General features: G+C 31.1%; 1 protein-coding gene across 1 annotated transcript in view; it reads right to left on the bottom strand.

The window, feature by feature from the left end:
* Positions 1-14,737, bottom strand: part of LOC123663863 (putative glutathione-specific gamma-glutamylcyclotransferase 2) — a 38,495-nt gene extending 23,758 nt beyond the window's left edge. The window contains exons 1-2 of the mRNA XM_045598507.1: positions 14,247-14,737; positions 8,982-9,017 (exon numbers count right to left, since the gene is read on the bottom strand). Coding sequence (XP_045454463.1) covers positions 8,982-9,017; positions 14,247-14,471 — 261 coding nt within the window. The 5' untranslated portion in view covers positions 14,472-14,737. The remainder of the gene's footprint in view (positions 1-8,981; positions 9,018-14,246) is intronic.
* Positions 14,738-15,064: the final 327 nt, after the last annotated feature.

The following is a 15,064-nucleotide window of genomic DNA, read 5'->3' as shown; positions in this document are numbered from 1 at the left end:
AGATTCGCTACAGATAAGATTGAAAACAATTGCTCACTACTATTCAATAAAAATGATGATAATTTTAATATAAAGATCCGTTCCGGCCGGCTTTTACTCTAAAGTTAACGCGTGCGGGCCACGGGCAGTAATGAATAAATCAAAACTACTGGATCGATTTTAATCATTTTTTCAATGAATGACATAGGCTATAATTATATTTTACACCCGTGCGAAGCCGGAGCGGGTCGCTAGTATAACATAAATTTAAAGAGACAGATTACTGCGCACTACTTTCTAGTTTTCCAATGATACCTTTTTATTCAATAAGAAAAAAATATACTTTAAAATGTTTTACAGAATTGCGCAAGTATTTTTCACGTTATCTATATATTTTTGCCTCATATAATGTGTTCTATATATCTTTTGTCTTATATTTAGATATCCCTTTAAATTATGTTATCTTACACGTGTTCAGACAGTCCGTCTGCATTTTATTTATTTATTTGATATTCGGAAAACCAACAGCACAAATAACAACACAGCAAATTGAACTAAACAACATTTGGCTAATGAAAGGTCTTCACATATAAGAACTAGTACATAAATAAACATATCATGCGGACAGAGTAACTCAGTCTACACAGATTATTTAAGCCTTTACTCGCGCGCCACAGGAAAGCATTTTGACTGTAATTTGTGGATAACAGAGGTAGTTGAATAGGTGTATAATGCCGTACTGATTTCAATGGTACAATGAAATTAATTTTAGAAAGTAGTTCCGGAGAGTTCATTTTATTAGTAATAAATTTTATTAAAAGAACAAGTCAGCAATTTTACGACGTTTGTATAAAGGAGCAAGGAAGAAAGGAGCAAGGAAGAAAGGAGCAAGTGGAATCGTGCACATTGATTTAGGTAAATAGTAGAGGAGACGCCGCGTTGGCGCAGCGGTCACAGCCATGGATTGTACCTGTTACGCTGGCGGTTGCGGGTTCGATCCGCGCACATGACAAACATTTGTGTTGGCCATACAGGTGTTTGCCGTGGTCTGGGTGTTTGTGCACTCCTAGTGGGTCTCCCCACCGTGCCTCGGAGAGTACGTTAAGCCGTCGGTCCCGGTTGTTATGGACACCTGTTAGCGATCGTTACTCATAGTAGGGAATATATCCGCCAACCCAAATTGGAGCAACGTGGTGGATTAAGCTCTGACCCTTCTCCTACATGGGGAAAGAGGCCTATGCCCAGTAGTGGGATATTACAGGCTGAAGCGATAGAGGAGTAAGGTAGCTTTAGACGATAACACAAAAACTTAACAAATTTCATTTGTACTTGCTCGATTCTATTTGTGTACTTTTTATAGCGGGGATTCCAGATCTCTGATCCATATTCTAAGATACTCCTAACAAACGTGCAGTATAAAATTTATTTTAAACATTACCTTAGACGTTTCTGATTTTATCTATAACGATAGTATAAAATATTAATGGCAGCAACAGCAATAGTAGCGCATACGTTTACTTCAGAGTAGGGTTTACTTCACAGCAGAAAATTTCCTGCTTAAAACATGGAGCAGCCCGACTGGGATAGTACCTCGACCTTACAGAAGATCACAGCTAAATAATACTGTTTTCAAGCAGTGTTGTGTTCCTGTTAGCGAGTAAGGTGACCAGAGGTCTACAGTAATCACTTACCATCAGGTGAGGTCGTACACTTGTTTGCCGACCTAGTTGTATATATATATTTATTTTTATAACATAAATATTTTTTACAACATACATGTAAGGTATGACGCACTTAAGAGCTACTTTTGATGACACGTAAAAGAAAGATTAAGAGTGTCAATGTACTCTGTTATATCACTGTGTACCTGATCAAAATATTGAACTGTCACTGATTTAGTTGATAACTTAAATACGAGATAAAACAAGGTCTTACTCAAATTTATAACGTGAATCTATTGCTGAGTATACTCGAGAATTTTGTAATTACATCAAAAATACATGAATAACCTACCGCTGTATAGTTCAAAATGCGAGAATTTGAATTCTGCGTCGGGAACAAAACACACAATATACAAGCACAAACATCTGTATGACCTTACAAATATTTATTTTGAGCGGGGATTGAACTCGCAATGTAATACATTAGTCAGTTCCTGAGACTACTGTGCCAACGATAACTACAATAATTTTAAAAAATATCTTTCATTATTTCTTCCTTAGAATAGCAACTCATGTTATTTCTTACAACGTGCTATTATTCGCTAATAGAAAATGCTTTAAAAACCAAGCTCGCCTTTTTTCAGCATTTTGTAAGTGTATCTTGCAATAATTCTTCCACAGATACATATAAGAAAAAGTGACAAATTATCATGAGCAGTAAAAAAAATTATTTTGATCACATTTTAAAATACCATACACGTATAGTTCTGTTTATATGATACAATACTGAAACTCAATTTATTATCACAAGCCATAATTGAACCATTGTTAAGCATACACATTCGACATTAATACTATTGTTTTAAAACATAATGATAAGTCTCAGACATAGTTTGTAAAAATAATGTCTGTTGTACAACATCCGATATCCGTTCAATGTTTGATAATAATTTTATATTATGACTAGCTGACCCCGCAAACGTTGTTTTGCCATATATGTTATTAACACCCTTAATCCTCCCCCCCTTATAACTTAGGGGTATGAAAAATAGATGTAGGCTGATTCTCAGACCTACCCGATATGCCCACAAAATTTTATTAAAATCGGTCGAGCCGTTTCGAAGGAGTTCAATGTTTAACACCATGACACGAGAATTTTATATATTAAAAAAAGAATAATGCCGTAGACTCGTTAGAGTTATAAACCCTCGTGATTTCTAAAAGTATAATATTAGTATATTAGCGTAGCTTAATTAATATCATAATCTCTTGATAAGTATAATAATCGATTGATTGAAATAAAGGTATTATGTAAACACGTTATTTTCTAGCCATTATTCGTCATACATCAGATTTTTGTTTGACTATTCCGAAACAAGATATTAATTAAAGTTATAAAAAAAAAATACAGTCGAATTGAGAACCTCCTCCTTTTTTGGAAGTCGGTTAAAAACAACATATTTGACAACGCGTTAGCGCAGCGGTCACAGCACTGGCTGTTGCGCTAGCGGTCACGGAATCGATTACTGCTCACGACAGACATTTGTATTGGCCATATTGTTTGTCGTGGTCAGAGCGTTTGTGCTTGTGTATTGTATTGTAACTGATATCAAGTTTTTAAGAACATTCAGTAAAATATGAAAGAAAGACCATTTTTAAATTAAAGCTAATTCACTAAAATCTATCGAAGCGATATAACAAGCACGAGTCCATTCGTTTAAAAGAGAAAATACAAATTGCCAAGTCACGCATCTCGCCTCGACCGTATCACACCAGTGACCAATTTGAAAATCGGCGGATGCAATTGATTTCATCCCGTCTGATCGTACATATAAGAACATCAGCTACGTTATATTTGAATTACTATTTAAATCATACAAATTCCATTAGATAACTTTTGAATCTATCTAAGCCAGTCCTGCTACTACTACTTGGGGAGGCCTATGTCAAAGGACCTGATAAAGACGTACGTACGTACGTACTTATTTATTAAGTCCCCATTGTTTTACAGAAAAATAAATCGTTTTTGTTTGAAATACGTAGAGATAAATTTTGGCACGGAAAGTAATGTAAAATTTAAGCAATTAGTTGGTACACAAATCTTGAGAAATGTGAAAGTAATTCAGAGTAAAATAGATAAGTTTACTGCAACGATTGCAGTTCTTTATTTTATAATATCGCAATTGTGCTACTTACGATCTTTGAGAACATCTGTACTTCGAAACAGCATAACCATTTTTAACTGTGGTTAGCTATAGCTCTTTTGGGATTTTGTTTGATAAATAACTTTCTCATGAATTGTTTTTAATACCATGCTCTAATATTGGTATTATTGCATATTCAAAATTTTTATACGTATTTCATCGTTTGTAATTCTGTTCAGTTTTTTTTTGTTTTGATTAAGCTGAAGCAATAAACAGATATAAAACCTTTAGCATTGTTGCCCAAAATTTCTTATTTGTTATATAAATAACAGTACCTATTCTATATTAAGAAGTAAATTTACTCTTAAGATTCTACATACTCGTAAGTTAGGCTTATGTTGTCCGCGTTGACTTAAATTCGGTAAATGTATGTTACTCTAAATAAACACCTTTATTATTTTTTAAGTCTGTATATAGCTGACATTGTTTATAATTAGCTCATCGGGTACGTGTTGAAGTAAATAAAATAACGAAACTAGGTCGCAGACGTACGATAACCATTTGGCGGACAACAAAGAATTGAAGAGACTATAATTTTTTTATCAACACTTGTGGTTCAATGCTTGCGGATAAAGACATCTGACGAATAATAGTAACGAAAATATTATACTGTAGTTTCCCCTTTCTTCATCGAGATCTAATTTATTTATGACACATTTGTATTCGCTATTGTGAATTTTAAAATTAGTGCTTTTGCTAATTAATGTAAAACAGTAATGTGTTATCTCCTGTTTTTAAAGTCTTTTCGTAATCTATGTTCAAGAAAAACTTCATCTAGAACCGACCCGGGACTGTCTCTGTTGGCTACAGAAAAAATATATAAAAAAACGAGCCTGCTTTAGACCCCCACGACTGAAGAACCTAAAACTTCTTTACCAATAGACCTGCTCTGTGTCTATGTGTCTTGTGTGCTCATACCTCTCTCTCCTGCTCCGTTCGCCTCACTCGAACACACGTTTCATAACGCTCTCGTCACGCATTCACCAGCTTACTTCCTAAATCAAGCGTGCGTAACGTAGTTTTACTTCAGTAAGACATTTTCCTCCTTCACCATCAAGATCCACTTGTATTTGTCAGATATTTCTATTGAAAATCTCGTATAGAAAAAAAAATCAACAATTTGAAAAGCGTATGAAGTAATATGTACCTACTACTGTAGAACCGCGTTGACATTAAAGGTCACAAGTCTACTCCTATGAGACATATATTGATGTTTTCTAGCCTATGTCTTATTCAGCCAGAAAGCTTTTAAAAGTAAAAAGAATATTGTAATAGAACAGATAAAAAATAATGAAAAACCATAGAGCAGTGTTGCTCTTTGTTAAAAACATAACAAATAAATAATGTTAATTAATACGCGTACATAAAAAAAAAAACTCTTCAACTTGACATTAGTATAAAATTTAAATAAATATTTGAACTAAAACTTCGTCTTAATTCAACAGAAAAAAAGCTCTTAAACTAATTAATTCGATTAATGAATTCAAATGTTAATGCGTTTTAAAAAGAATTCAGCATCTTTTTTTGAACCTTTCGTCTACGTATTTACATATCTTTAGCGATATCTCGTTTTTTTTTTAAAAATTGATATTTATCCAAGGTTAAGTCAATTAGAATAAATTTGATAGTTATTTTTCAAAAATGGTTGCACTAATTTACATAAATAATTGCCTCTAAAGACATAAAAGTAAAATTAGTCTGGCGGTAGGAGACCTATAGATACTTTTTATTTATTCGAATACACTGTTTTTTTTTTTCTCAAACGAGTATCTTTTCTGTGGGTATTTGGCATCATTATTATAATAATTTTATAAAAAAAGAGGTATCTCATCATTAATTTCATTTAGGTATTGCGGGATGTCTTTTATGTTTTTTTTTTTTACAAAAATATACGATAATGTGATTTAATATTATGAGAAGAAAAACAAAATAAAAATTATGTTATTATAAGATACGTAGATAAAACCAGATTTTTTTTATAAGATTAGAAACAAGTTTCCAATTTGTTTTGCTATTAATCTAATGAAAAGGTCACCAGTCAAATGGATTAATATAAAATCGAATTATTAACTGAAATTTGTTGTAAAAACTACGTAATATTAAAAACTTTAGCATTAAGTGAATTAATTTTTCATGAACATGTTTTGATTTAGTGTATTGATTATATTTAGACTTAGTCTTAGAATTAGATTTTTTGTTGTGTCCATTAAAGGTTTTAGTGATTAAAAGCTTTTTACTTGGAACTTTGAAAATCAAGGATGATATTAATTTTGTTGTAGTAATTTAAATTAATTTATCAGTAATTATAAGACTTTTATCAAATTTTTGGTGTTTTTACTTTACTTGGAAATAAATTGCTAGGAATTAACCTTTTTACTAAACAGTGAGATAAATAATATGTTTCAAAATACCGCGCTGAGTACATAAAAGGAAATATAAACAGACAATGAAATATGTACCAGTAAATTTAACATTGGTGAAACATCAAGATATAACTAAGTTATTGAAAGTTATTTCTATTAAAATGAGAAAAGGACTTTACGCGCTGGCTGTTTTCTTTGAGTTCACTTCAATGGGTTTTAACTCGCAATAAACAATGCCACCCCTAAGCAGTGTCAGGGTTTTAGAACAAGAAACCAAATGTTTATTTTCGAAAAATACCAGTCCTAATCAATACTACTGTATTTGAAGGGCCTCTAACACTCCAATGAATCATAACCTTATGTTCCGGACAAAGGATAACAAGATCAAGTACGGACAACATTGTTGCGTTCAATAATACGTGTAATTATAAACGCATTTGCATATTTGAAGCGCATTTATCGACACGTGTCGCTCGACACAGCGACACGTGTCGATAAATGCATATGAATATGCGATGATAAATGAATATGCGATGTGTGCAAGCGCAGTGTCGCAACTTTTTTGATAGGTTCACGGAAATATTCGTTGAATTCAATCAGTCAATGAATTTAGGAAATTTTACGTCTAATTTTAATGATGAGTGGTGATGAAATGTAGACTTCGTAAGTCTTATATTCTATATAGTTCATTTTTACTTAATAATTACATTCGATGAAGTTTGTCGTAGTGTTCAGAGCAACTAGTTAAGGCACTAGCGGTCGCGCTTTCGGTTTTCGCACATGATAAATATTTGTATAGAGATATTTGTCGTCTGAGCTTGTATATTGAGAGTTTCTAAACGTTTGATATAGGAATTACTCCTACTGAGGGTGATAAAGTGAAAACGTCTGTCATGTTCGTCTAGATTACGTTACGTTGTAGAAATCTGGACTACTATTACGAAGCTTAATACGTTAAACGTCGCCTTGATTTTTTAGTTTTTCTGTTTAGGCCATTTGGGACACCATGTAGTCAACAAACAATTATTCCGTTGGTGCCGCGGGGGTCACCACGTTACCGCGAACCAGAGTTTACTTAAAAAAAATATGACTTGAAAAATATGTCGGACAGTGTAAGGAAAAAAATAAGAGCTTTAAGAATAGTTATGGTAGTGCAATGAAAACTTATCATACAAATTTTGTAAATAAGGACTTTTAAACTGGCCTCATGGACCAAACAAGTGAGACCCAACTGGTGTCCAACGTGTTAAGTTTGTTGATAATTGCTAATCTCGAGATTCATCGATACAATCAGTGTTTATTCAGGACAGTTATTACTGTATACAAGTATGCATGGTCTACAGTCTACGCACAGCGTGCTACGAAGAGTGAGGCATTTTTTTATACCCTACTAATAGGTCTAATTATGTATACGACCAAGAATAATAACCGGTATGGTTCACTGGAAATGCCTATTGGCGCAAGTATCTAATACGTTGACGTTAATGGTTTATTAGTAAAGGTTATTGGATAATCACTCGATGGGAAGAACCACTTAGTTTCGTAAATTGTCTCTACTTCCATAAAATGTCACATCGCATCGTATTGAGCCTGTAACATGCCACTGCTGGGCATAGGCCTCTTTTTCCATGGAGGAGAATGGTTGGAGCTCAGTCCACCTCGCTGCTCCACTGCGGGTTGGCGGATATGTTCCCTACTATGAGTAACGATCGCTATCAGGTATTTATAACAATAACCGAGGCCGATGCTTAACGTGTTCTCCGAGGCATGGTGGGGTTCACAAGGATAGAAATCCAAACCGGAAAGAAATTGTACAAATCAAATATCAATTCCGAGCGGGAATCGGACCCCCAAACCGTCGGTGTTTTAGGCGACTACTTGAACCTCTACACCAGAGCGGTTGCTGATATATATACATAAAATGTAGCGAGATATTTTTCTGGCAATATATTTCTTTGTAACGTATGCCAAAAGGATTGCTTTAAAATCTATGTATATAAAAATGAATGTTTTTCTGTATGTCCTTTATAGAATCGCAAACTATTCATTTGATCATGTCATGATCTTCAACAAAGTGTTGTGCATGAGCCCACAAAGGTTTCTGAGTTGGTACGACCAAAAAAAAGCGTATCAACGCGCGCACGGTACAGCTAGTAATCTATAATTCCCTGTCCTAATTAGTTATTATAACTTCTCAGTCACAATTACCATACACTTGTCGGTCAGTGATAACTAATTGCCGTGACTACTAACGACAGCACCAATTCTTTATAATACAGATATTTAATATTCATCATCATCATCACTACAGCCTGTTGCAGTCCACTGCTGGCCACAGGCTTCCACAAGTTCGCGCCAAAAATGGCGTGAACTCATGTGTGTTGGCCATAGTCACCTATATTATGTATAATAATATAATAAATATATATATTGTGGAGGGTATTCTATACTTTATGCCAAATCTAAAACTGTTTTTTTTTTTTAATTTTTGGCTGTTTGTCTGTTTTGTACCTTTGCCACATACCGCGCCGAAACTACTCAATGAAATACAAATAAAACTTGGTTTGATTTGATTGAAACGAACTGTATCTAAAAATTCAGCACAATATCTCGGGAGAATCAAAATCTTTAACTGTGAATAAAATCGCGGCTACAGCTTATATAAATTTATAATATCAACCCGGCAAACATTATTTCAGACACCATCCAAGGTTTTATATTTAATTACGGCAGTGACGTGATTCGTCGATTATAAAGGGAAGAACAATAATTACCTCCTTATCTTCAACGAGAGTAGCGACGCGTCCGGGCTGAAACAAAATAACCATTATTAAAGCGAATTTTGTTATAACGTAAATATTTTGTAAGTAATTTATCGTGTTGTTCTTATCGCGCTTCGCATTATATTATAAATCGATTTTTCCTGTACAAATAGTATGAAAATGAACATATTTATACTCTATATACTTAGGACACTGGATACATTATATAGTGTAATTAAATTATAAATATGTATTAATATACTAGCTGACCCGGCGAACTTCGTATCGCCGAACACAAACTTTATCGTATGGTATTAAAGTTCAAATTGACTTTTAAGTATTATCACAAATCTTTTGTATGGGAGTATAGAAAAGTGTTGTTTTTAGACTTTTTCAGGAAATTTAATTTTTTTTTTTTTTAGAATTTTTCTCTTCGTAAGAACCATCCTCGTACTTCAAGGAATATTAAAAAAAAAGAATTAGCGAAATCGGTCCAACCGTTCTCGAGTTTTGCGCTTAGCAACACATTCAGCGACTCATTTTTATATTATAGAAGATAATATGTCTGTATTTATATTTGTATTTATTTCGTGTAGTTTTTAAGTAGTTGGTTATTTTTACATAAGTTTCACTTATATTTAATTACTTAAATCCTTGCAAGACAAATTAAAAGTTCTTAATCCAAAGCTTAAAACATAAAAGTATATTGATTACAATATTGTTCTATACTTCGATTGTATATAACGTAATGTAAAGCATTATGCTACGAAACATTATGAAAAGCGTAGTACCTATGTTATTTTAGATTTTAAGTTCCATACCAAACTGATCAATTCAATCCAAGAAATCAAATCATCAATCCAAATTGTCTTGTGTAATAAAAAACACGTGTATTAACTAAAATAGAAAACATTCCATTTGTGTTGTTTTTTCGATTACGATGTAATGAAGTCATATTAGGTAACCGGCGCAGTTATTGATATTGTCGACTCAGCATCTATTAGTTGTATATTTAAACATTATATTGAAATATTATGTAACACTGGTTGACCTAACATATGCGAACTGTGAGACACGTGAATTTATTTAGCTTTGATTGGCTAGCATCACTTGATTTTGAGTGCAATATTATTTAACTATGTTTTACTCTATTAAGATCTTATTGAGGATACAATTTTGAATCAAAATATTGTACAATAGACTATACTTTGTTAAACCCGTTTTTATTTAACAACTAGCTGACCCGGCGAACTTCGTATCGCCTAACAGTGACTTTTAAGTATTATCACAAATCTTTTGTATGGGAGTATAGAAAAGTGTTGTTTTTAGACTTTTTCAGGAAATTTAATTTTTTTTTTTTTTAGAATTTTTCTCTCCGTAAGAACCATCCTCGTACTTCAAGGAATATTTAAAAAAAAGAATTAGCGAAATCGGTCCAACCGTTCTCGAGTTTTGCGCTTAGCAACACATTCACCGACTCATTTTTATATTATAAGAAGATAGATTACATATCAGCAAAATAAAGGGAATATATCCGCAAATACGCAGTTGAGCAGCGTAGCAGATTATGCTAAAGAAGGCTTACATAGTGCAGGTTGAATAGTGACATACCAACATAAATTACAATTTGAATAATCGAAACACAAACATTGAACACTAATGACTTAGTTATACTAACATAGATTATTTTGTATATAGGTAAATAATTATTTTGAACAAATGCTATTAATGTCTAAATAAACTAAGTTAAGTGGTTATACCACTATCAATATTTGTTTAGCATTCCAAAGTATTTTATCAGATAGCTAAGTCATTAAGTTTATAGTCTGTTAATAACAATACATTTATATTAAAGAAATTAAAATAAAAAAAAAACATTGATTACTCAAACAAAAAAAAGCTAAAACAAAAAAAAAAACCCTGTCAAATACGAGTAAGACAGGCGCACCGAGGCTTCCGTACAAACAAAATTATTAAAAATATCTTTATTTATTATATGATGTAGCTAAAAATTTATGCTTTTCGCAATTTTTGCTTTATCTGTGCTATAAGACATTACTCCGTATCAAATTTCAAGATTCTTAGTTCACTGGAAGCACACTGTAGGTTTTGATTCTCTTGGGAGTGTCGAAAATTTGCAGCATAACGGGGGGTATCTTTTGATTACCTTGGCTTAAAAGTTTGATTTTTTTTTACAGCTCCAAGGGACAGTAGACCTGAGTATTTGATATGAATTTCAGCTTGATACCTTCACGCATTCCTGAGAAAAGGGGTCTTGACAGACAGACGGACAACAAAGTGATCCTATAAGGGTTCCGTTTTTTTTTTGTGGTACGGAATCCTACAAAATATGGTTATGATCAAATCTAATATTATAATGGAAAATAAGGGTATAGTGTTGGCCGAAAAGGTCACTACCTCAGCATAATGCCACAGTAAAAACTACTGGAGACTTTTTCTGACCGCACCTAATATGAATACCATAGCACACGAAAAATTAAAAAAAAAAAAAAAATATATATATATATATTTCAGTACCAAAGGCTTATTACATACAATGATTGACTCCCTCAATTAAGTTTAAAATCTACTAAGTCAGATGGAGTTGTTCCTCCATTGGAAACAAAAATGGTACTATGCAAATTCATGTCAAGTTCCAATTATGACCATTTAATACTATTTTTAAATATTAACAAGCATATCAAAAAATCTAATTATATATTTATTATAAAGAATATTTATAGAAAAAAAATTAAAAAAAAAAGTTACTGTATATTATGGTAGATATATAATAAAGATCTGTAATAATAATAGATTGTACCTTGCCCTTAGTTCTACCAGCCACGTGAGTCTGAATATAATTTTTCTTAGCCTACAAGTATATGAAAATAATAACCAGATTTTGTTTTTTAAATAATAATTATTTTAAGAATATTTATTAACTAGTAGATTATGTTGTTTTATTGAATTTACATAAACAACAAATTAAACAACATATTTAAATGTGATTGTAACAGCTGCAGTTAATATTTTATATTTAATTAATGTATTCAGTACTAGACTCGTTACGTAGCGAGCTCTGTATAATGGATTGGAAAAACTAAATTTGCAATCATTGAATTTTAAGCAATTTTTTGCAACATATAATTTATGTCCACAATTCTAATATTTATAATGCAAATAAAATTTTATTAAGATAAAATTAAAATTAAATATTCATGAAACTTAATTTGTGTTTTGGTCATTTTATTGTCGCAGGTATACTTTGTTTTTATTTTTTATTAAATTTACAATTTTATTAATATTTTCTGAATAGTTTATTGCAAGAATTAATTATAATATTTTTAAAGAAGATTATTAGTCTATAGGTTGTCTGGAAGAAATCGCTCTTTTAGTGATAAGACCACCTTTGTACTTCTCTAATTGTCCTATTTTTGTTTGTATCTTCTATTGGTATGAAATAAAGAATATTATTATTATTATTTGTTTATTTTATCTAAGGGTAATTAATATCTTACCTATTTTAAGCTTTCAAATTTAACTTACGTTTAACTAGCTGTGAATTTCAAATTCACCTGCGTAATACCTGATCCCGTGGAAATTTTGGGATGAAAAGTGTCTTCTGTGTGTGTATAACATGTGTGATGTGGATCAGTTAGGTACTTTTTTGTTAATATTCATCCTCATAACCTTGTACATTTATAATATTGTTATGACTATAATGACTTCATTCTGTTTGTTTTATTATTAAAATAATATAGTACGGGTGTGAGTGATAATATTATTATTTGTTTAGTTAAAAAAAATTTAAAGTTAATAACATTTACATGTTATCATTATTTTGACAACAGATTTATGGATTATTATTAAATATTGCCGACAAATGCAATCATATTTAACAAATGTATGACAGTGTTATGGACCAACAAAGATAACATTTAGAGTAAAAAAATAATGTTATCCGCTGCTACAGATATCTCGACTCTCTAGTGATTGTGTATAAATGAAATATTTGTTGTTGATTCACTTGACAACAACTGGATTGGATTTTATGAAATGAAAACATCTATTCCACCATATTGATACCTATACAAAAACACATAATAAATTAAAAAAAAAAAAAAATAGATGTCACGGTAGCAAAATTTTAAATATTATTACATTTTAAAAATAGGTACATTAACATACTTAGATAATTTATCCAATGTTATGCAGCAATAAAGAATTAAAGATATTTATGCTCATATGAGTTTCATTCCCAAAAATGCTTATAATTACAAAATGCATAAAAAAGTTTATGCACCTGGATCATTATAATTATAGCACTATAAATTTTACACAGTTGATATATAGTTATAAATTTCAATAATTATTTTAGTAAAACAATTATTAAAATTACAGTAATAAAAGAATAATTAAACTAATAATTATTAAATTAATAGTTTTATTTTTTGTGGTGGATTAGAGAAAGAGGCCCACGCCCAGTGGGATGTTAAAGGCTGAATTGTTAATATATTAAGTAAAACAAATCTTTCAAATTTTTAGACCTTTTGTGATATTTATCATTTAGAGTAGTTCATTCAACTTTAATCATATCATTGTTTTCAAAATATAAATTACATTTATAAATATTATGATTACTATAAAATTATTATAGCTATGAAAATCCAAGCCTTATTTACAAAATACATCTGAACTATTGTTACATACTATGTCATTATATACTTTTATTAACTGTTTACATAAAACAATAATTTAATGAAACATTGTCCTTATTATTCCTAAACAATATATTTTTGTTATGATATGACATAGCAAATGTAATTTGTTTTTAAAACCAGTGACTTCACCATCAACTTAACTCCAATATGAAGATTATTCTGTTCTATTCTATTAATGTTTTGATTACTCTGATATTTAATATTACACTAGAATGCTATGACATATTTCTATTTTTTTAAATATTAACTGATAAGCAATTGCAATGATAACAATACATGAGTTAAATGTTGGTATTTTATTAAGTTTTTAGTAAATTCTTGCGATAAAACTTTTTGAAAAACGTAACGTAAGGTGAAGAAAGGCTGAATAATTATTGCATCAGAAAGATGCGCGAAAATAATTTCAAATAACTCACCTAAAATTAAAACATGTACTACATGATTTTTACTTACGCATAATAGTTTGTATTTTACCGCTAAACATTTTGACTATTTAATACACAAAATAAAGGTAAATTAATAAAAAAAAGGTCGATAAATAATAAATTTATATTACCTTCGATTCCGTTCCTCTGTGTGTAGTATTGCCTTGCCAAAATCTTCTAGAAAATCCTTTTATATAACCAGTAACCGATTTCTGATATTCGAATCCTGGATTCCAGCAAAGGGACCCATACCCGAAAACCCAGAAAGGTTCTTTTCGCTCTACTTCCTCGATCTTTTCCTCTAATGTAAAATTCATGTTTGTGTCTTTATTTTCACGTTTGCATTTATTTTCCATTTATAAAATTTGTAAAAATGGGATGTCCGAAATGCGTCAATTACTCAGAAAATCACCTTGCAAAAATTTTATTCGTATGTGGAGTAAGGTGAAAGCTGGTAAAGAATGCCACGGGGATAGATATATCAAACGATTTTATTTCACTTTTATACTTTAATTTTGTCTCATTGTGCGTATTTTAAATACGCGTACTTAAATGTAAATAATTACTATAAATGCAAAGTGTCATATAATAGAAGACCTTCCATCGCGCTGTATAGTTCTGAACTGACGTTTTTCACCCGCTCATTTCAGCTGTCATTCCTATTTCCGCATTCGTTTAGAAAACGTTTCTTGCTATGCAAATCTTGTTCAACTAAAACTTTGAATTTATGCGTTTTAAGAATATTTTTAAATGAACTAATTATATAACAAGAATTATTTAAATGTAATTGGCATGTTATATTTTTTTAAACATAGCATCTAAATACTCGATGAGTATTAATGTTCTTGTTTATGATTGCTGTAAATTGCGAATTCACGCGGATATCACTTTTGAAATATAACTGCTTAAAATAATAAGTACCTTTATACACTCTTTGATTAGTTCTATT

Source organism: Melitaea cinxia, chromosome 21 (genome assembly GCF_905220565.1).
Source record: "Melitaea cinxia chromosome 21, ilMelCinx1.1, whole genome shotgun sequence".
NCBI lineage: Eukaryota > Metazoa > Arthropoda > Insecta > Lepidoptera > Nymphalidae > Melitaea > Melitaea cinxia.
The sequence above is the reverse complement of the archived record's forward strand: the minus strand, read 5'-3'. Positions and strand labels throughout refer to the sequence as shown.